The sequence below is a fragment of the Hoplias malabaricus genome, chromosome 6 (assembly GCF_029633855.1).
Source record: "Hoplias malabaricus isolate fHopMal1 chromosome 6, fHopMal1.hap1, whole genome shotgun sequence".
Taxonomy (NCBI): Eukaryota; Metazoa; Chordata; class Actinopteri; order Characiformes; family Erythrinidae; genus Hoplias; species Hoplias malabaricus.
The window spans coordinates 49,529,444-49,552,707 of record NC_089805.1 but is presented as its reverse complement, the minus strand read 5'-3'; the positions used below and the strand labels follow the sequence as shown (position 1 = coordinate 49,552,707).

The 23,264-nt window shown below is 45.3% G+C and overlaps 1 protein-coding gene across 2 annotated transcripts in view; it reads left to right on the top strand.

The window, feature by feature from the left end:
• LOC136699525 (stonustoxin subunit beta-like) overlaps positions 1-23,264 on the top strand; it is a 67,153-nt gene that overhangs the window by 20,500 nt on the left and 23,389 nt on the right. For both annotated transcript variants that reach the window (XM_066674296.1, XM_066674297.1), the window contains one exon: positions 4,425-5,849. In XM_066674296.1, the coding sequence (XP_066530393.1) occupies positions 4,425-5,849 (1,425 nt within the window). The remainder of the gene's footprint in view (positions 1-4,424; positions 5,850-23,264) is intronic.

Sequence of the window (23,264 nt, the reverse complement as noted above, 5' to 3'; positions counted from 1 at the left end):
TGTTTCTTTGAGTTGAGGATGAGTGGTTTATGTGTAGATTCAGAACACTATTAAAAACTGAGTATGAGAGATGACTGCAGAGACTTTGATATTTCTGAGAAAAGTGAGTGAGAGAAGGCAGGGAGTCAATGTGTGAGAACAATAAACATTTACCAGCGTGAGGTTGTTTTTTCAGCGGTGCCAGTCAGTATAGATTTATTGGGGATGTTTTTCTAATTTGGATGGACACACCGTATTTTTGGAGTTGTATGTGGAGTGATAAGTCCGGCCGATCCATTTAACTGTGTGTTTCTGAGATTCTGACTCTGTGAGGTGGGTTTCTTGAACAAAGCCTTTGTCTGATATTAAATTCTCAAGGTGGGTTAGTGTTTTTGTTCCTTTGGCAGGAGAGCTACTTCCTCTTAGTTCCAAGAGGTAATTCTTAAAGACAGTATCATTATAATAACGTAACTATGTGATATAGAGATGATGGGCAACTAAGATTTACATGAGAGTAGAAATGATATTCACTACACAATATGACAGACGTATACACAGACTGCACTCACAAATGGAGGGTATGTTTATGCATGTATGTGTATGTATGCATGTGCGTGTACACTCACCCAGCACTTCATTAGGTAAACCTGTTCAACTGTAGTCAGCCAATCACCTGGAAGCAACTCAATTTAAGCATGTAGACATGGTCAAGACCACACCAGGTACCACACCTGCCAGCTAGGAACAGGCAAATAAGGCTACAATTCACACAGGCTCAACAAAATTGGTCAAGAGAAGATCAGAAAACATCGCCTGGTCTGAGGAGTCTTGATTTCTGTGGAGACATTCAGAGGGTAGGGTCAGAATTTGTCATAAACAACATGAAAGCATGCTATCAGTGGTTCAGGCTGATGGTGGTGGTGGTGTAATGAGGGATATTTTCGTGGCACACTCTGGGCCCCTTAATACCAAATGAGCATCGTCTAAATACCACAGACTTCCTGAGTATTGTCGCTGATCATGTCCATCTCTTTATGACCACAGTGTACACATTTCTGATGGCTACTTCCAGCAGGATACTGCACCATGTCACAAACCACAAATCATCTCAAACTGGTTTCTCGAACATGACGAGTTCACTTTACTCAAATGGCCTCCACAGTCAGCAGCTCTCAGTCCTATAGAGCACCTCTGAGATGTGGTGGAACAGGAGATTTACATCATTGATGTGCAGCTGACAATCTGCAGAAACGGCATGATTCTACCACGTCAATATTGACTGAAACCTCTACACAAGTTCATAACCTTGTTGAATCTATTCCATGAAGAATTAAGGCAGTTCTGAAAGAAAAAGGGGGTCCAATCTGGTGCTAGTAACGTGTTCCTAATGAAGTGACTGGTGAGTGTGCTACTAAAGCTAAGAGGTGTTTTTTAAAAATACAATGTTTTTCAGATCAAGTCTGAATCTCTTTGTGGACAAAACTACTTTTGTTTATGAAACAAGTTTATTTTGTCCCTAAAAGTGAGCACTGAGCAAATTGTACACAAAGGTACAGCACATTTTTGAACATGAAAAAATGTGTTCTCTTCACTATTTTGTAGAGGAGACAGCAATGAACACTTATTAATTAATTATTCATATGGTTTATTTTATTATAATTGATCTGCTGAGTGGGTACTAAATACAATTTTATTTAATAATTAATTTGCTATTACTTTGGCTTAAAAGTAGGGTCTTTTCCTGGATTTTACACTTGAATGAGCAAAATTCCACACATAACATACTCGAACAATATGAAAAGGTGTTATTTATTTAAATAAACACTAAACATGCTTAACATAAATTAATTATTAAACTTATATAGAAGGGTGGCATGGTGGCGCAGCAGGTAGGTGTCGCAGTCACACAGCTCCAGGGGCCTGGAGGTTGTGGGGGTTCGATTCCCGCTCCGGGTGACTGTCTGTGAGGAGTGTGGTGTGTTCTCTCTGTGTCTGTGTCTGTGTGGGTTTCCTCCGGGTGACTGTCTGTGAGGAGTGTGGTGTGTTCTCCTTGTGTCTGCGTGGGTTTCCTCCGGGTGACTGTCTGTGAGGAGTATGGTGTGTACTCTCTGTGTCTGTGTGGGTTTCCTCCGGGTGACTGTCTGTGAGGAGTGTGGTATGTTCTTCCTGTGTCTGCGTGGGTTTCCTCCGGGTGACTGTCTGTGAGGAGTGTGGTGTGTTCTCCCTGTTTCTGCGTGGGTTTCCTCCGGGTGCTCCGGTTTCCTCCCACAGTCCAAAAACACACGTTGGTAGGTGGATTGAGTTTCCATAGGTGTGAATGTGTGTGTGTCTGTGTTGCCCTGTGAAGGACTGGCGCCCCCTCCAGGGTGTATTCCCGCCTTGCGCCCAATGATTCCAGGTAGGCTCTGGACCCCATCCTCGCGACCCTGAACTGGATAAGGTTTACAGATAATGAATGAAGTTACATAGTCTGGGCTAAGGCACACCATAAGCCCTCATATGACCTTTAATAATGTATATAAAAGAGATTAATATATAGAGTTCATTTATTTATAAGGGATAACCCTTATCCAGTTCAGGGTCGCGGTGGGTCCGGAGCCTACCCAGAATCACTGGACACAAGGCAGGGACACACCCTGGACGGGGTGCCAGTCCTCCAGAGGGCCACACACACTCACTCACACTCACACCTATAGATACTTTTTGAATCATCAATCCACCTACCCACATGTGTTTTTGGACTGTGGCACCCGAAGAAGCTGGAGGAAACCCACACAAACAGAGAGAGAACACACCACACTCCTCACAGACAGTCACCCGGAGGAAACCCACGCAGACACAGGGAGAACACACCACACTCCTCACAGTCACCCGGAGCAGGACTTGAACCCACAACCTCCAAGTCCCTAGAGTTGTGTGACAGAGACACTACCTGTTTCGCCACCGTGCCTCCCTTATATATGGTGTGTGTTGATTAAATATTACTGGCAGGAAAATAATAACTAAGAACTAGGAGAAGTGTATATTTTATAAAATGCACTGTTTTGGCATCAAACTGAAAAGCACCTTTGACTAAACCTACTGCAGTCACCAAAGGAGGGTCTTTTCACAGCCGTTTGGCTACAAATGAGTCTGAAATGAAGATTCTGGGTGGTCAGTCCTCTTGGTGGTCGGGGGACCTAAAGGACTGCCTCTCCAGGATTTGTCTGCTGGGCTCTTAAAGGGGTTTCATTACCGGGGTTCTGGTAGTGAAGGATTAGTTCCTGTAACCTTGGAGACACTGGTAGTTCTCAGACTGGGCTGGTTGGTGTTTGTCGATGCTTGGAGCGGCTGATTCAGTGACTCTGTATCACGTTCTTTCTGGATGAATACCAAAATATCTAATGTTCTGTAATCTCTAATCTGTGACTAATCTCAGATCTAACTTGGTTGGCCAAAGCAAGTTTATAAGACTTTGATTAGTTCTAACTTGGAAGCATTTCTCGAGCAATAAAGAAAACAAACACAAATCAAATCAAATCTTTACTGGAATTCTGTGAAGCTGTTTTTGAATTTTTTTAATTGCATTTTAAATTCTCTTGAATAAAGTTACGTTAAAACCACACCATTGTTTTTCTTGTGAAATTCTCAATAAGTTTGATGTGTCACATGACCCTCTTCCCATTGAAAAAACAAGAGTTGGATCCAAAATGGCCGCCATGGTCACCACCCATCTTGAAAAGCTTCCCCCCCTGCCATAAACTAATGTGCCACAAACAGGAAGTTAATATCACCAACCATTCCCATTTTATTAAGGTGTATCATATAAATGGCCCACCCTGTAGTGTCTCCAGTTCACCTGACCGCATGTCTTCAGACTGTGAGATAAAACCAGAGCTCCTGTAAGAAACCCATGCAGAGATGAAGGGGAAAATATCACAGAAAAATATATTATATGTTTATGAGCTACAAATATCTGTTCTGTTTGTGCTGAACTTCCACTGTTCACCAACTACTACAGTGTCTCTCACTCACTTGATCTCACTTGACACTTCTTGGTGCAGACTCAACTTTATTTTCAGAGCAGTACAACTGAACCCAAAGCAAGCAGTTTTTGCAGAAGAATAAAGTCTGTACAAATATAACTGTGTGTGTTCTGAATGTGTGCTCAGAAATAAAACACAAAAGTAGAATGACATGGCAGGGGTAACTCTGCACTATCCACAACATGAGCAGACTGTTCTCTGTTATTATTGTTATTGTTATACACTGTTATGACATTTATAGAAAGAGAAATAATGAAATAGATTCACATTCATATCACATGATTGATGTATTGTACTATTGATATTCTACTGATGGTGGAGCTGATGATTCACTGAACTCAAGACTTATTTTAATGAGATCACAATGACAGGCCTAGCTCTGCAGGAGGTGCTCTAACATTGTCCCGTCAATCTTTTCAGGATTCAGCCTCTGGAAGACTGAGGATATTCATAGAGCTACTGTAGTCAGACCACAGCCCAGTACAAGTCTCCAAGTAGCAGGATCAGAGTCTCTCAGTGAGAAGATCAGTTTGTTAGAAGTGAGCGCCTCAGTGAAACTCGGCTTCTACAGTGGGCTGATAAATGCTGGAGGTTCGGCCCATTATCTGAAGAGCAGTACATCCTCCACTCATCAGTGCAGTGTTTCCCTGCGCTACCATAAGTCTACAGAGTATAAAGAGCTCATAATATCTGATCTACACTCTCCAAATGCTCAGATATTGGAAGAGACAGATGCTACACATGTTGTGGTTGGGGTGCTCTATGGGGCTGACGCAATCATGGAATTCCAACAAACAGCCAGTGATGCTTCAGATAAGCAGAAAATCAAAGGAAACCTACATGTGATGATCAAAAAGATCCCCTCAGTGGAGATCAGTGGGGATGGAAGTCTTAAAATGGATGATGATGAGAAGAAGAAGGTGCAGAACTTCAGCTGCACGTTTTTTGGAGATTTTGATCTAAAAGAGAACCCTTCTACATTTGAGGAAGCTGTGAAGGTGTACAAAGAGCTGCCCACCCTGCTGGGGGAGAAGGAGGAGAAGGCTGTGCCTGTGAAGGTCTGGTTGTACCCACTGAGCAGGTTTAACAACACAGAGTCCAAGTTAAAGACAATGATCTCAGAGGCACTGGTGTCTGTGATGGAGAAGGTGATGGATGATTTCCACCAAGCTGAGAAGAGGACAAATGACCTACTGGAGAAAAGCAAAGGGATAAAGGCTGCAGACCTTGTCGACAAACTAGAGCAGTTCCAGAGCAGTCTGAGGGCTTTCACTGTTGAGTTTCTGAAGAAAATGGCAGTTCTGATTCCAGAAATCAGAGGGGGAACTGAGGAGGAAATGACCCTGAAAGACCTCCTGATGTCCCTGAATAAATCTGGCTTCAGTGGAAGAGAAATGAAACAGTGGCTGGATGGAAAGGACACTGAGATTGATGTTGTGATAAAGTACATCAATAAGATACAAGATTACACAATTAAACCTCCAGGACCTGAGCTTGACTCATTCCTCATGGACCCAGATGTTACTGATGCCCTTGTGTTCAGATTCACCTCTCTGAAGTATGAGGAACCATACCTCAATAAAATCTCACAGGACGCTGAGAACTTCAGGAGTGGTTCCACCAGTGGCCCGGCTGAACAGGACACAACAGGGGAAGATCCCTGGTACAAGACAAAGGGTGTCAAGAAGGTCCTGGATTCCACACTCAGAAAGTACAACACCATTAACCCCAGCAAGAAAGTGATCAGTTTTATTTCAGACCCAGAGCACCCAGGAGCTTCAATCCGATGGTATAAACACGCAGTCCTCAAGGATCCATATGTAACAGGAAACTGGTTGAAAATATGTAAGTTTTTTACCAACAATTTGCCACTTTTTGAGGTGTGTTTTCAGAGTCAAATCATTCTAAATTATTAGATGGTATTTAGTCAAGAGTCCTTGGGAAGGCACTATATAAATGTAACAGTCAATCCATCCATCAATCAATAAGATATATGCAGCCATTAGCAGCAGGGTTAGCATGCAACTAGCTAGAGACTTGTATCCTCGTTCAATATTAGCAGGTGCTAACAGCTGTGTCAGCATGCCACTAGCTGAATACGGGAACCCTCTGTTGATATTAGCAGTAGTGATCGACCGATATGGGTTTGTTGATGGCAGTAGTGGCTATAAACTGAAGAGTTTGTGGGTCCCATTACTTTTTCCTCTTTAAACTTGTGTCTCCAGGACTCTACTTTCATCAGGTAAAATGTGGAGTTGATACCTCCTACTGATCTGAAGTTATTGAAGCTGGAGCAGACAGTGGGCAGGTGGCCTCTCCAAGTGTCTCTTTAGACCCCAAGCTCTCCATCAGGAAATGATTACTTTTACTGCAGTAATACAGTGTATATCTGGTCTAGACCTAATGTCAACATCGTAGTGTTTTTTTTTTACTTTCTGTGAGAAACTCGTCTCCTGTCCCTCACCAAGTGGCCATTGACCCCTCACCAAACAGTGAAAACCCTTAGTTATGGTGTGTTTTATTCTGATGTACTGAGTTTATTTCTGATGTTTACACTTGTTTCTCACCGAGTAGAGTGTCCCTTTAAATGTCTGACGTTTTAAAAGGCGGGACCTTCACTCTGATTGGCTGTAGAGCGAGGCACCCTCCCCTGTTTGAATAAAACCGTTAGAGTCTCTCTCGCGGGGTCTGGGTCCGTTAGGCGCTGAAAACATACGCGTTTCTCTGAAGCAGGGGTCTGTGTTTGTCCCGCCTCCATCTCCATAACTCTGCTCCTGATTGGTCTACAGACTTGATTGACGTGTCGTTGAAAGCTGAGAGCCTAAGCTCCATGACGCTGTGTGAGCTCCACGGGGTCATATTTTAATTCTTATTTGGAGTTGTGTACTATTTATTGGGGACTGTTTGTTTGGGTCAGTCCTCCTGACACCAACATGAGGATTACTCCCGAACGGTTTGACGGAGAGACTCAGATCGGTCTGGTTTTGAAGGAGACACACTGAGGAGAGTCTGTGTTTCTCTTTGTTTGTGTGAGGCTTCGAGACGCCGCGGGTTTGTTTTTGTGAAAAAGATCTGAAGTGTGTGATAACTGTATTGTTTCGGGGTTAATTCCGTAGTCCTACATTGTAGACTATAATGACTTATATCCTCGTGATCCTGAGAGTCTGTCCGTTCCAGTGGTGTATGATGTAAACATTGACTCAAATATGGAGCAGTGAAAACTCGGAATATCTGCACTGTCACTAATACATTTACATTACTCTCCTGGAAAGGTGTATTTGGAGCAGAAACACTGATTTATCGAGTGGAGTTCTATATAAAAGGCAGAGTTTAATCTTTAATGTGGTCTCTGTCGATGTTGGAGCTGTAACACCTGAGATACACTGACGGATATAACACTGAGTGGTTTATTACCCGCCGGCGGACAGGGGGCGGTATAAGAGTGAACCTCTCTGTACAGACTCTACAGGCGCAGGTTTGATGTGGGGTTTTTAGAAGCTGCTGTTTCTCTCTCGGTAAACACAGCTCACACTGCGCTATAAAGATGGGGCCTTTCTTGCTCTTGAAGCTGAAGTGGTCCTTAAACACGGCCAGGGTTCATTTCCTTCCAGAGGAACTCAGAATTGGACGGGGTTTCTCACTCAGCGGGGTCTGCACCGGTGAAGGACTTGTCCGTCTCCATATTTCCTGTGATTTTAGCGGGAGATTTCTCTCCAGACCCTCAGTAACCAGTGGAACAGGGAAAGTCCTGCAGTGGCTCTCTCTCAAACTTCTCTGTGGGAGAAATGGAAACATGGGAATAACTTAAGATCAGATTTAGTTAGTTCTCTGGTCCAGAACAGACCAATAACGTCTAAGAAATGAGGTCCAAACACATCTCTGTTGAACTGTGAACAGTTTCCCTCAGGAACATTAAAGTCATTTTAGGGAACGGGCCGCTGTCAGTTCAATGTCAAGTGGACGGCCCCAGAACATTAGCCTAGTGTTTTAGGTCAGAGGCTGGATATCGCTCACAGCTTAAATACAGTTCCCTGGTTCAGTTAAATGTGATCTGAACTGTTTTCTAACAGAGTCGTGTAGTTGATGTAACTTCAGATTCATTCTGTTTTACTGAGACATCTATTTGATCAAATGTAGTCACATTCAGTTTAAACTCCACAGCTGTTTACCCTTCGTATAAAATCAGATCTACATCAAGTCTTAAAGGAGCAGTCTGTAGGATATTTACTGTACTCAGTCATAAAATGTCCAGGAGGAGAGAGAGGAGGAGGAGGAGGAAGAGGAAGAGGAGGGAGAGGAGGAGGAAGAGGAGGAGGAGGGGGGGGGGAGGGAGAGGAGGAGGAGCAGGAGGAGGGAGAGGAGGAAGGAGAGGAGGAGGAGGAGGAGGGAGAGGAGGAAGAGGGGGGGGAGGAGGGAGAGGAGGAGGAGCAGGAGGAGGGAGAGGAGGAGGAGGAGGAGGAGGGAGAGGAGGAAGAAGAGGAGGAGGGAGAGGAGGAGGAGGAGGAGCAGGAGGAAGGAGAGGAGGAGGAGGAAGAGGAGGAGGAGGGAGAGGAGAAGGGAGAGGTAGAGGAGGAGAGGGAGAGGGAGAGGAGGAGGAGGAGGAAGAGGAGGAGGAGGGAGAGGGAGAGGAGGAGGAGGGAGAAGGAGAGGAGAAGGAGGAGGGAGAGGGAAAGGAGGAGGAGGGGAGAGAGAGGAGGAGGAGGAGGGAAAGGAGGAGGAGCGGGAGAAGGGAGAGGAGGAGGAGGGGGAGGAGAGAGGAGGAGGAGGGAGAGGAGGAAGAAGGAGAGGAGGAGGAGGAGGGAGAGGAGGAGGAGAGAGGAGGAGGAGAGAAGAGGAGGAGGAGGGGAGGGGGAGGAGGAGGAGAGAGAGGAGGAGGAGGAGGGAAAGGAGGAGGAGCGGGAGGAGGAGGGAGAGGAGGAGGAGGTGGAGGAGGAGAGAGGAGGAGAAGGAGGGAGACAGCTCTCTCCACTGTTTTAAAACTCTATTCTAGTTCAGATTTTAAACACTTGGTGTCAGTTACAGATTGCTCCTTTAAGTTCATACACAGTGTTTAAAAGTTGTAGAGATGCTGTATGTGTTTGTTACAGACGTTATTTTTTGTGAAGTGATCGGTAGCAGTTCAACTGCAGCTCTTTTAGAGTTTAATAAAAAGGGGGAGGTAATAACCAGCTCGCTGACTCAGATCACATCTACATCATTTACAGTGGAGAAAAGGAGTTTAAACCAAAACTAAACCAAAAACAATCGTCTGAAACAGTCATCTTTAGGAGCCTCAAGGATGGAGGGCTTTTCCAAAAGTGACATTTTACAGCCAATAAATGCTGAGTTGTGAGAAAGAGCTTCTTCTGCTTCCTGTGAATCAGAGACACACTGCTTCATATGATTCTAGACTAAAGAGGAAAATAAATATAGTTCAGACTCCAGAGGAAATACTGAGGTCATCATTAGTGCTTTTCCACTGCAGGGTCCCTACACTACTCTACTAGACTCTGCTCTGATCTCTGCTTTTCCATTGGCCAGGTTTGGAGCTGATACGTGGAAGCAGCTCATTTTTAGTAACTGCTCACTTGTGGCTCCAAGCTGATTGTTCAGAGAGGACTCACTCTACGTGATGAAATGCAGAGAATGAAATGAAGAAATGAAATTAAAGTGTCACTGATCCCTAAATCTCTGGATTGGATTTGCTCACTATCTCCACCTGAACCCAGTGGTGGAGAGGAGAATCCATTTTATTACAGGTGTAATTACAGGCGTTTCTATGCACTCCCAGCATGTTATTACAGGTGTTATTTCAGGTGTAATTACAGGCGTTTCTGTGCACTCCCAGCATGTTATTACAGGTGTTATTTCAGGTGTAATTACAGGCGTTTCTGTGCACTCCCAGCATGTTATTACAGGTGTTATTTCAGGTGTTTCTGTTTACTCCCAGCATGTTATTACAGGTGTAATTACAGGCGTTTCTCTGCACTCCCAACATTTCATTACAGGCATTTTTCCAGGTGTTATTTAAGGTGTTTCTGTGCACTCCCAGCATGTTATTACAGGTGTTATTTCAGTTGTAATTACAGGCGTTTCTGTGCACTCCCAGTATTTTATTACAGGTGTAATTACAGGCGTTTCTCTGCACTCCCAGCATTTTATTACAGGCATTATTACAGGTGTTATTACAGGCGTTTCTGTGTACTCCCAGCATGTTATTACAGGTGTTTCTGTGCACTCCCAGCATTTTATTACAGGTGTTATTTCAGGTGTAATTACAGGTGTTTCTGTGCACTCCCAGCATGTTATTACAGGTGTTATTTCAGGTGTAATTACAGGCGTTTCTGTGCACTCCCAGCATTTCATTACAGGCATTATTACAGGTGTTATTACAGGCATTACTGTGCACTCCCAGCAGGTTATTACAGGTGTTATTTCAGGTGTAATTACAGGCGTTTCTATGCACTCCCAGCATGTTATTACAGGTGTTATTTCAGGTGTAATTACAGGCGTTTCTGTGCACTCCCAGCATGTTATTACAGGTGTTATTTCAGGTGTTTCTGTTTACTCCCAGCATGTTATTACAGGTGTAATTACAGGCGTTTCTCTGCACTCCCAACATTTCATTACAGGCATTTTTCCAGGTGTTATTTAAGGTGTTTCTGTGCACTCCCAGCATGTTATTACAGGTGTTATTTCAGTTGTAATTACAGGCGTTTCTGTGCACTCCCAGTATTTTATTACAGGTGTAATTACAGGCGTTTCTCTGCACTCCCAGCATTTTATTACAGGCATTATTACAGGTGTTATTACAGGCGTTTCTGTGTACTCCCAGCATGTTATTACAGGTGTTTCTGTGCACTCCCAGCATTTTATTACAGGTGTTATTTCAGGTGTAATTACAGGTGTTTCTGTGCACTCCCAGCATGTTATTACAGGTGTTATTTCAGGTGTAATTACAGGCGTTTCTGTGCACTCCCAGCATTTCATTACAGGCATTATTACAGGTGTTATTACAGGCATTACTGTGCACTCCCAGCAGGTTATTACAGGTGTTATTTCAGGTGTAATTACAGGCGTTTCTGTGTACTCCCAGCATGTTATTACAGGTGTTTCTGTGCACTCCCAGCATTTTATTACAGGTGTTATTTCAGGTGTAATTACAGGCATTTCTGTGCACTCCCAGCATTTTATTACAGATGTTTCTGTGCACTCCCATCATTTTATTACAGGTGTAATTACAGGCGTTTCTGTGCACCCCCAGCATGTTATTACAGGTGTTATTTCAGGTGTAATTACAGGCGTTTCTGTGCACTCCCAGCATGTTATTACAGGTGTTTCTGTGCACTCCCAGCATGTTATTACAGGTGTTTCTGTGCACTCCCAGCATGTTATTACAGGTGTTATTTCAGGTGTAATTACAGGCATTTCCGTGCACTCCCAGCATGTTATTACAGGTGTTATTTCAGGTGTAATTACAGGCATTTCTGTGCACTCCCAGCATGTTATTACAGGTGTTATTTCAGGTGTAATTTCAGGTGTTTCTGTGCACTCCCAGCATGTTATTACAGGTGTTATTTAAGGTGTTTCTGTGCACTCCCAGCATGTTATTACAGGTCTTATTTCAGGTGTAATTACAGGCGTTTCTGTGCACTCCCAGCATGTTATTACAGGTGTTATTTCAGGTGTAATTACAGGCGTTTCTGTGCACTCCCAGCATGTTATTACAGGTGTTTCTGTGCACTCCCAGCATGTTATTACAGGTGTTATTTCAGGTGTAATTACAGGCGTTTCTGTGCACTCCCAGCATGTTATTACAGGTGTTATTTCAGGTGTTTCTTTGCACTCCTAGCATGTTATTACAGGTGTAATTACAGGCGTTTCCCTGCACTTACAGCATTTTATTACAGGCATTAATACAGGCGTTATTATAGGTGTTTCTGGGCACTCCCGGCATGTTTATATCAGATTGTAATTGTATTTTTTCAGTGGGGTTTCTGTCCCAGTTTTATAAATCCAGACATAGAGCCCCAGAGAGAGCTGTCATTGACTGCTTCTTCAATTTGATCCAGTTTTGTTCTTAACTGTAGCGCTGGCAGAAAGCGCTGGGCCAGGAGCTGGTGTTCTTGGTGTAGAAGAGGAGGTGGTGGTGGTGTGCTTTTCTGTCTCGGTGAAGTCTGTAAACAGAGTCTCTGGGTGTTCACGCTGCTGCTTGGAGTGTTCAGAGGAGGTTCTGGGAGGTAGAGAAAGGGGCGGGGCCAGGGTCCTGAGGCTGTATTCTCTGATTCCATTTTATTGTTTCTTTATTTTTCTTTTTAAATGTAAACAACCAACTGAGAATGTTTCTGTTTTGTTTCCAGTTGAGTTTTCTTCTCTGTGACTGATTTATATATATATTATATCTGTCCATTTCTGTAAATATAAATATAAAAGCACATTTCCACAATAGTTTCAGTGTAAAAGATTCTCCAGAGAATCTTGTCGAGGGTATCACTGCGTGGGTGTGTAGGGGAGTGTGTGTGTGTGTGTGTCGGGGGGGTATCACCGTGTGGGTGATTTCAGAGTGCTAGGGGGAGTGTGTGATGACTGGTGCTCACTGTCTCTCAGGCGGTGGCACCGAGAGGCGCTGTGTGTTCTTCTCCGAGGGAGATCTGTAATAATTCTAATTGGGTCAGAATCTCCAGAGTTGGCTGGAGGTTTTTAAGTTTTTGGATGCAATTTTCTCGAATGAGTGTGAATTTTGGGCAGTGGAGGAGAAAGTGCAGCTCTGTCTCGACCTCACCGCTCTCGCAGTGACCACACACTCTCCGCTCTCTGGGCCAGGACTTCTTATACCTGCCCTTCTCCACGGCCAGGCTGTGGTCACTGAGCCGGTACTGGGTCAGGATCTGTCTCTGCTGTGGATCTCTGACGGTGAAGAGATACTCTGCCAATTCGTACGGTCTGTTTAGGGTCCGATAGCACTCTAATCTAGACTGGGTTCTGGTGTCGTTGTCCCAGTGTTCTAGATAGGCTGATTTACTGTGTTTAATAATTTGGTTCAGTCTGATTGGACTTTGGTCAGCGGCGCTGGACTGAGACTGTGGTGTGTTAGGGGTCAGTCTGATTGGATTGTGGTCAGCGGCGCTGGACTGAGACTGTGGTGTGTTAGGAGTTAGAGGGTTAGTCAGTCTCAGAACCAGCTGACAGAGGGGACTGGGTTTAGGGCTGAGCTCTTGGGTTCTCAGTGCTTCGTGCTGCAGTGTGTGTGAGTTACTAGATTTTAGATGGAGCCAGAACTTTAGGGCTCTCTTCTGAAGTGGGATGATCAATGGAAATCGGCCTAATTCAGCCCTGCACGCGTTTGTGGGTGTTTTTCTCTGAACTTTTAATATATTTCTGCAGAATTCTGCGTGCAGGGCCTCTGTGGGATGCTTGTCCCATCGAGTGTAGTCGAGTTTACTGAGTGGACCCCAGACCTCACTTCCATACAGCGCAATAGGCGCAATCACACTATCAAAAAATTTGCACCAGATTCTGACTGGGAGGTCTATTTTGAGAAATTGATTTCTGATCGTGTAGAAGGCCCTTCGTGCCTTTTCCTTTAGTGCGATCACTGCCAGATCAAAGCTCCCTGAGGCGCTGAGGGTCAGGCCCAGGTAGGTGTAGTGTAGAGAGTGCTCTAGGGCGGTGTTTCCTAGAGTGAACAGGTGTCTGTTTCTCTGAGACCTGGCTTTCTTCTGGAAGATTACAAGTTTAGTTTTGTCCAAATTGACTGTCAGGGCCCAGTTCTGACAGAACTGCTCCAGCAGGTCCAGCTGCGGCTGTAGCCCACGCTCAGTGGGGGACAGCAGCACCAGGTCGTCTGCGTAGAGCAGTCCAGGGGCTGCAGATTGTTCCAGTAACACCGCTAACTCGTTGATGTAGATATTGAACAGAGTTGGACTCAAGCTGCAGCCCTGTCTCACCCCACGCCCCTGAGTGAAGTATTCTGTTCTTTTGTCGCCCAATTTCACTGCACACTTGTTGTTTAGGTAAATGGATTTAATGATGTCATACACTGTACCCCCTACACCACATTTCAGAATCTGATAGAACAGTCCACTGTGCCAAATAGAATCAAATGCTTTTTTAAAGTCAACGAAACATGCAAATATTTTCCTGTTATTTTTTTGGTGGAGGTGCTGGTCAATGAGGGTGTGTAGGGTGTAAATGTGGTCAGTCGTGCGATGATTTGGTAGAAAGCCAATCTGATTCTTACTCAGGACGCTGTGCTCGGGGAGGAAGGCCTGTATCCGGGCGTTAATGATACAGCAGAACACCTTCCCCAGGTCACTGCTCACACACACGCCCCGTAGTTGTTGGGGTCATATTTGTCTCCACTCTTGTAGATCGGGGAAATAAGCCCCCTGTTCCAGGACTCAGGGAAACAGCTTGAAGAACCTGAAGATTAATATCCCCTTGGTTAGTCTGGAACTCTGTTGTTAGGTATGAGTTAATAAGGTTAGTGATTTCTGCAGAACTGGTTGCAGTGGAGAATTCAGACGCACTGTTGGGAGTCCATTTGTAAACAGGATTAATGTGGATTAGTTTGCTGGACTCTTTAGGTTTCTCTGAGTGGTGAACTCTTTTTAGGAACACATTAATTTGGCAGTGGTCTGATAGTGGTAGCTGTGGTCTGACAGTGAAGGCACTGATGGAGGAGGGGTCCATGTCAGTAATGGCGTAGTCGACTACACTAGCCCCAAGAGCTGAGCAGTAAGTGAACCGACCTAAAGAGTCGCCTCGTATCCGACCGTTAAGCATGTACAGGCCCAGGCCTCGACACAGCTGCACTAACTCCTTTCCGTTCTTGTTGACCACAGGGTCAGGATTGGTACGTGTTGTTGCTGTGGGGGTCAGGTGTGGGGAGGCCTTGAATATGTGGTTGTTTCCAGTGTTATCTATAATATCGAGTTCTGATCCGGTCCTGGCAAGTCTCCACACAGCAGCACATTGCCCTGAGCCTGGAAATGGCTGCTCTCTGTGTGGAGGGTGTTGAAGAACTCGTTATTGTAGTAAGGGGGATTCTGCAGGAGGTGTGTACGCTGCACATATGTAAAGGTCCCTTTCAGTGTTAATATTTTTTTTTTTAACTTTAGCCAAATATGTGTGAGTTGTTTTTTGATCATAGATAGATGAGATACTAGGCTCTCCTTAAACCAGACAATGACGCCCCCTGAGTCTCGGCCGTGTTTTACATGCGAGTGTTTAAAGGAAGGTAGAAGGATCTCCCTGTAGCCTGAAGGACAGTGAGTATCTGCATCTGTTCGACACCAGGTTTCAAGAAGGATAATTATGTCCTGATTGTCGATTGCCTTAAGAAACTCTGCATTCAGTTGCAGTGTCTCTCTCACTCACCCCCTCCGTACTTATGGTTTTTGCCTTGTCTTGTATTACATTGTATTGTATTGTACTGTAGGGACATTGTTTTGTATTTTCTTAGCCATATCTTTTGGACTTTAATGTGTATGCACTGTTTTATGTTGCACTAGCTTTGCACTAGTCACACTTTAATGTTGTGTATTGTCTTATGTAGCACCTTGGTCCTGGAGGAACGCTATTTCGTTTCACTGTGTACTGTAAACACTGTATACTGCTGAAATGACAATAAACTTCTTGAACTTGAACTTGAACTTGAACATTGGAAGTTTTGCTTCCAATGAGAGAAAAATAAAGACCCTGGATGTTCCAGGAGCTCATAGAGAGAGGTTTCATCAGTTATAGTTTGTTGGTTTAAAAGGTAAGTATAGTTAGAAGAATATGTGTTTTTTTATAGAGAAAACAACAGTGAGGTAAGTGTGAAATGTATGTATTATAAATTTGCTATTAAATGTATTATTAATGAGAATAAAAGGATTAAATGTTGATATGAAGAAATATGTATTATTAACAATTGTATTGAATTATTATCAGATTCTACATTAATTCACTGAACTGTATTTCAAATTGAAACAAAGTATAATTCTATCAAAAACCATGAACAATATTTACAGTCACATTAGGATGTATTCACATTAGGATGGTATTAGAGGAGTTACTTATATCAGTATTTTACAAATAAGTTGAAGCAATTGTCGTATTTCACCAATGTCTGAGGTGTCTGGGTGTTTTCTGCCTTGAACCACCTCTGAGTTTGTGAGTGTCTGTGGGGGTGAATGATACCAGTTAGGCGTACTGTCAGTCCTCTGCTCATGTGTGTTTGAGATGGGTGGGACTCTGCTGGGCGGGGCTCTGTTGGGCGGTGTTCAGCTGGGCGGGGCTCTGCTGGGCGGGACTCTCAAGATGTACATGATCGTACAGATGATCGTCAGTCAGAGTCGGGTGGGCTGCTACTCTGACATTTGGGATAGTGGCACAGAGTTAGATGATGTTCTGGTTGATGAAGTCTGCAGGAACATCCTTTCTATCGTGATGACAGCTTCTGGAAATTCTCTATGGGCTTTCTCTGACCTTTTTTTATGGCGTCTGCCATGTTTTCTCTTTTTTTTCGTAGGTCATTTGTACCAGTGTGAATAATGATGTTCTGGGGGTCATGCAACATGGACTCACAAAGGAGCTTTATTGCACTGTCTGTAGTCGGACACCAGAACTCTGCTACTCTGTGAGTGGGGAACATCTTTCTGTGGTGCAGGAATTTACCATTGGAATCAATGATAACTGCAGTCTTGGGGGGCTGTGCTGGTGTGGGTCTCTCTGTGATCCTCTCCTGTGAGAGCTTGGGATTGGAAGGCTCTGGGACTGATGCTGTGAGGCTGGTGGGTTGGAGTAGGCTGGGGCTGGTGGGCTGAGTGGCTGTGAGGCTGGTGGGTTGGAGTAGGCTGGGTCAAGTGGGCTGTCTGTCTGAGTGGGTGGGGTGTTGGAGCTAGCTTGGGCGGGGTGAGTGGCTGGCTGGGGGGCCGGTGGACTGGGGTTATAGTTGACTTGTTCTGCTGGGCCGGCTGCCTGAGGGGCTATTGCTGATTTGAGCTGGAGGCTGACCTATCTGTGGAGCTGGAGGTGTGCTCTCTGGTTGTGAGCCTGGTGATAGGCTGTGGGGCAGTAATGGCTCTGTTGTGATTGGGCAGACTAGGTGTTGCTGGAGGTTACTGATCGGAGTGTTCTTCTGATCTAGTTGTTTTTTTATTGTGTTTAATTCTTTTTCTAGGAAAAAGTTTTGTTCTTTTAGTTCAGTCAGGTGCGTTTGCAGGTTTGTTATTTTTGTTCTGTTTTCCTCTTTAAACTCTTTCAGCTCATCTCTCAGTTGCTGGATCAAGTCATTTTCTTGTAGTTTGTTTTCCTTAAAGTCTATAATTTCCATCTCTAACAAGGAGAGGCACTCCTGGATGCGCTGTACAGACACTGCAGCTCTGGGTGTGTGTGGGGTGTTGGCTGTGCGTGGGGTCGGGGGAGGGGCGAGGGCAGCTCTGGGTGTGTGTGGGGTGTTGGCTGTGCGTGGGGTTGGGGGAGGGGCGAGGGCAGCTCTGGGTGTGTGTGTGTTGGTGGCTGCGCGTGGGGACGGGGGAGGGGCGAGGGCAGCTGTGGTTGAGTGAGGAGCCAGTGTCGTGAGTGGGGTCGTGGGCGGAGCAGCTGTAGGAGGGGCTGTATGGGGCTGCTGCTCTGCTGCTTTTACCAGGAGAGAAGACTTCTCTCTCTCAGCTAGTTCCTTCAGTTTAGGAAAGTCTTTTTCGAACTGTTGAAGTCTTGTTTCTGAGCCTTGGACCATTACAGTACCGTTGTTGTAGAGGTTAATAGTGAATTTTGGAGTTATGTCCAAATAAAGCTGCCATTTTGAGGTCCTTCACAGCGGAGCGGAGGGCTGTGTGCCAGGCGCTGGGGTTGTCTGTATAAAACAGCAGGTCTGTTTTTACCTCTTCCCCGTGTAGAAACATGAAGTCTGCTTTTACAGTCTCTGGAGAGTCTCTGAGAATTTTAGTTTTAAACGTTTTCCTCGCAGTGTCACTGCTAACACTGGAAGGGTAACTGATGGCCAGGCGGCTGAGGCTCCTCCCCTCTGACATTTCAAATGTATCAATGTCCAACCGACTGAGCTCCTTTAGCTTTAGCTTTAGCTTCTGAGACAAGAGCGGTTGATTTAAACAGAAGAATGAAGGGCTTACCTCCTATAAATTTCTTCAGTTTATTAATTTTTCTTGTCTTTGATATATCCTGGGTTTGGAAGTCCTCAGATTGTGTTTCTTTTGTAGTTGTGGTTCTTCAGAGCACCTGTTGTTTGTATTCTTGCAAGTTTGATAGCTGTAGCTGTTATTTCTTAAAGTCCTTTTTCACCCCCAACAAAGGGAAAAAAGATGTTTGATATGTCACCTAATGTTTACATTTTGAAAAATGTTCTTCTTCTCTATAAACTTTAACTTTTAACCAACAAAATACTAAAATTATTCAGAGCACATATTTCTGCTGCTGATCTCTCTCTCTCTCTCTCTCTCTCTCATTCCCTCTGTCTCTCTCTCATACACACTCTCACTCTCTCATACACACTCTCTCTCTCACTCTCATACACTCATTCTCTCTCTCTCTCTCTCTCTCTCTCTCTCTCATACACTCTCTCTCTCTCTCATACACACTCTCTCTCTCTCATACACACACTTTCTCTCTCTCATACACACTCTCTCTCTCTCATACACACACTCTCTCTCTCTCATACACACTCTCTCTCTGTCTCTCTCTCTCTCATTCCCTCTGTCTCTCACTCATTCCCTCTGTCTCTCACTCTCATACACACTCTCTCTCTCACTCTCATACATTCATTCTCTCTCTCTCTCTCATACACACTCTCTCTCTCTCTCTCTCATACACACACACTCTCTCTCTCTCTCATACACACTCTCTCTCTCTCATACACACACTCTCTCTCTCTCATACACACTATCTCTCTCTCTCTCTCTCTCTCTCTCTCATTCTCTCTGTCTCTCACTCTCATACACACTCTCTCTCTCACTCATACACACTCTCTCTCTCTCTCTCACACACACTCTCTCTCTCTCACACACACACACACTCTCTCTCACAAACACACACACACTATCTCTCAAACACACACTCACTCTCTCTCACACACACTCACTCACACACTCTCACTCTCTCACACACACACACTCTCTTTCTCTCTCTCACACACACACTCTCTTTCTCTCTCACACACACTCACTCACACACTTTCTCTCTCACACACACACACACTCTCTCTCTCTCACACACACACACACAGACACGCTCTTTCTATCTCACACACACACACTCTCTCTCTCTCTCTCTCACACACACAGACACACACACTCTATCTCTCTCACACATACTCTCTCTCTCTCACACACACACACACAAACTCTCTCTCTCTCACACACACACACACACACAAACTCTCTCTCACACACTCTCTCTCTCTCTCTCACACACACACACTCTCTCTCTCTCTCTCTCTGCATGCTGGGAGTGGGCGGAGTGTTTGTGAGTGTGTGAGAGCGGTGGTGTGTGTGACGTTGAGCTTGTGCTCTTTTTTTCCTTTTTGATAATTACTTTTAACTCTGGTGTTTGGTTTTCCCGAGTTTTCACACTTTATTTCTAAACACTAGAGTTATTGATAATCCGGCGGTAATGCCGTCTCTCTCCCTCGCGAACGGGTTCAGGTGCGTCCCTCCGGCCCAGGCCACAGTGGAGGATGTGCTGCTCGCGGTGAGAGGGAAAGTCGGGAATAGTAAGATCTGTTCCGCGTCGCGGATGAATAAAGCCGTGGTGGTGTTTGTGAGGGAGGAGCGGCTGGTTGCTGAACTGGTGGAGAGTGGGATTGAGGTTATGGAGAGTTTTGTGTCGCTGTGTCCTTTGTTCACGCCGGCGTCGAGGGTCACCATCTCCAACGTCCCACCCTTTGTTTCTAATGAGTCACTCAAACTAGAACTGAGCCGCTTTGGGAAGTTTGCGAGTGAAATGAAGATGATTCCTCTGGGCTGTAAGAACGAGGCACTGAAACACGTCATGTCTTTCAGGAGGCAGGTGTTTATGTTCTTGAACAGCCCAGACAAATCACTCGACGCCGTGTTCCGTGTGATTCATGATAATGACTCATACACCGTGTACGCGACCACCGACAGTCTGAAATGTTTTCAGTGCGGGAGCAGTAGGGGACTCTAGCTCCGGAGGCAGGTCGTGGACAGGAGGTGAGTGAGCGGTTGGAGGGCAGTGTTGAAGGTAGTGGGGATGGTCAGGTTCAGGCTGAGCAGCCCACAGCTGGGCAGGAGGGTGAAGGGCCTACCACCCTTATTAGTGGGGTAGGTAGTGAGGTGGGGGCTGGTGCTCAGGAGGTAGAGGTAGTTGGTGATGGGGTAGATATTGTTGTTAAGACTAGTGAAGAGGTGAGTTTGGGACCTGGTGGTGGTATGGATTTGGGGGTTCAGATGAATGATCACTTGGGGAGTGGAGCTGGTTCTCAGGAGAACGTGGGGATGGGAGGTGGTGTAGTCACAGGGGGTGAGTTTATTGGTCAGGTGAATATGGAGATTGTTTGTGGTGTGGATATAGGCACTGAGTCTAGTGCTCAGGTGGGTGGTGGTGTAGGTGATCTGGTGAGCAGAGGTGTTAATGCTCGGGTGAGCGGAGGTGTAGGAGCTCAAGTGAGCAGTAATGTAGGAGCTCAGGTAAGCAGAGGTGTTAATGCTCAGGTGAGCAGTAGTGTAGGAGCTCAGGTGAGCGGAGGTGTTAATGCTCAGGTGAGCAGTAGTGTAGGAGCTCAGGTGAGCGGAGGTGTTAATGCTCAGGTGAGCGGTGACTCTGAAGAGGCTGGACCGAGTACTGCAGGTTGTAGTTTTCAGGTGCTGATACCAGAAGGTATCAGTGAATCTCAGTCTGGTTCAGCCTTGTCTCTGGAGGAGGCTATGGAGGTGGCTATGGAGGAAGCTATGGAGGAGGACAGAATGTCTGAAGTGTCTGATTTTGGAGGGAGTCAGTCTGGAAGTGAAATGTTGTACTCTGTGGAGCAGATAAACTCGTTCTTAGATGTTACTAAGGGCAGACCTGTTGAGGTCAAGGATTTTTTCCCTGACCTGGACAAGTTTGTGTGTTCAGTTTTAATGGTACAAAAGACTACTGGCTACGACATTCTCTCGAAACAAAAGCGTTTTCGTTTAAAAATAACTCATCACTGCGATCAGGAAAGTAAAAGGTGCTAAGTCTGGTGCGTCTCGTACCGTTCGTAAAAATGTCTGAACACGGAACACGTAGGAAGAGGGTCCCTCTTAATCTTTCTGCTGTTTTCCTGCTCTGTTACTGTTTCTCTCTCTTTTCTATCATCATGGGTTTTCTAAGGGTGGGCTCTTTGAACGTTAATGGTTTTAGAGACAAAGATAAACAAGCCCTTTTTTATGAATTTTTTTCTCTTAAGAAATTAAATATATGTTTTTTACAAGAGACTCATAGTGATTCCACCTCAGCCTCTGAGTGGGGCCTGTGGTGGAAAGGGGAATGTTTTCTTAGCTACGGTTCGAACGTTAGCGCAGGGGTTGCTATTATTTTCTCTCAGTCCACTAAAGTGGACGTTCTGTCTGTAGAGGAAGTAGTAGCTGGACGACTTCTCATGGTTAAAGCCAGACTCAGTGATCATGTTTTTATTTTTATTAATGTGTATGCCCCAAACAGAGGTGCAGAAAGAGGTGAGCTGTTTGTGAGGCTGGAGCAGTTACTGCAGTCCCTACCTTCAGACGGCACTGTTGTGTTGGGAGGGGATTGGAACTGCACTCTGGATTTTGTTAACGACAGGAACGGTGAAGAGCCTCATCCTCAGTCCGCTCAGACTTTGGCCACGGTTTTATCTGCGTTTAATTTAGTTGATGTTTGGAGGGAAAAACACCCTTCTGTCAGACAGTACTCCTGGGTCAGGGTTTTTGAAGGGGGTGTGTATGCGGCCCGTTTGGACCGTTTTTATGTTTCTGATGGTGCTCGTAACATGATCAGTCAGTCCACCATTCAGCCCACCTCTTTCTCTGATCATCATTTATGTACTGTGGTCTTTTCTGTTGCTCCTCAGACCTATGGCAGCCCAATGTGGTATTTTAATAAGACACTTTTAGCAGACAAATCATTTTGTGATCATTTTAAACTGTTTTGGGGAGAGTGGGTCTGTAAAAAAGGTGACTTTGTTAACCTTCTGCAATGGTGGGAAGTGGGGAAGGCCCAAATTAAAAACTTTTGTCAGGACTTCACCGCCTATTCCACCTCCAAACTGAGGGCGGCAGTGAGTAAACTGGAACAGGACATCTCTACAATACATGACAGCTTGATTCTACAGAATTCACTGGATCTCTCAGCGAAGTTACAGGAACTGAGTGACATTTTAAAGGAGAAGGCAAAGGGAGCTCTGGTGCGGTCAAGGTTCATGTCGGTGCGGGACATGGATGCTCCTACTGCCTTCTTTTTTAATCTAGAGAAGTCTTCTCATCCACACAAGTCTTTGGTGTCTGTACGTAAGCCGACGGAACCATCACGGCAGACCCAGTGGAGGTGAGGAGACTGGCTGTAGACTTTTATTCCGATCTGTATACGGCAGGTGCTCGGGATCAGCAGTGCTCCAGGACGTTGCTGGAGGATCTCCCTCAAGTCGATGAGCACCACAAGCAGGACCTGGATGCGACTTTGACGTTTGAGGAGCTCACTGAAGCTGTCACTCAGCTGTCATCTGGGAGAGCGCCTGGCATCGACGGTCTGCCGGTGGACTTCTACAAGGCTTTCTGGGGGATCCTCGGGAGGGACTTGTACGAGGTTCTGCTGGCCGGCCTTGATGCTGAGGTGCTCCCAAGTAGCTGTCAGCGCGCCGTTTTATCCCTCATGCCAAAAAAGGGAGACCTCTGCCTTTTAAAAAACTGGAGACCCGTTTCACTGCTATGTTCGGACTACAAGATACTCTCCCGCTGTATTGCAAACAGGCTCAAAGATGTTTTAAGTACAATTGTTCATAAGGACCAGTCTTACTGTGTGCCTCGACGCTGCATCTATGACAATATGTTTTTAATCAGGGACTTGTATGACTTTGCTAAGATGTTTCATTTAGAGTTTGGCTTTTTATCCCTGGACCAGGAAAAAGCATTTGATCGTGTAGATCACAATTATCTTTTTGAAACTCTACATGCTTTTGGTTTTGGGAATGGTTTTATGTCTTGGGTAAAACTGCTCTACTCAGGGGCCTCGTGTCTGATTAAGGCGGGAGGGGGTTTGAGTATTCCTGTTCCTGTCAGTAGGGGGATACGGCAGGGCTGTCCTTTGTCTGGGCAGTTCTAC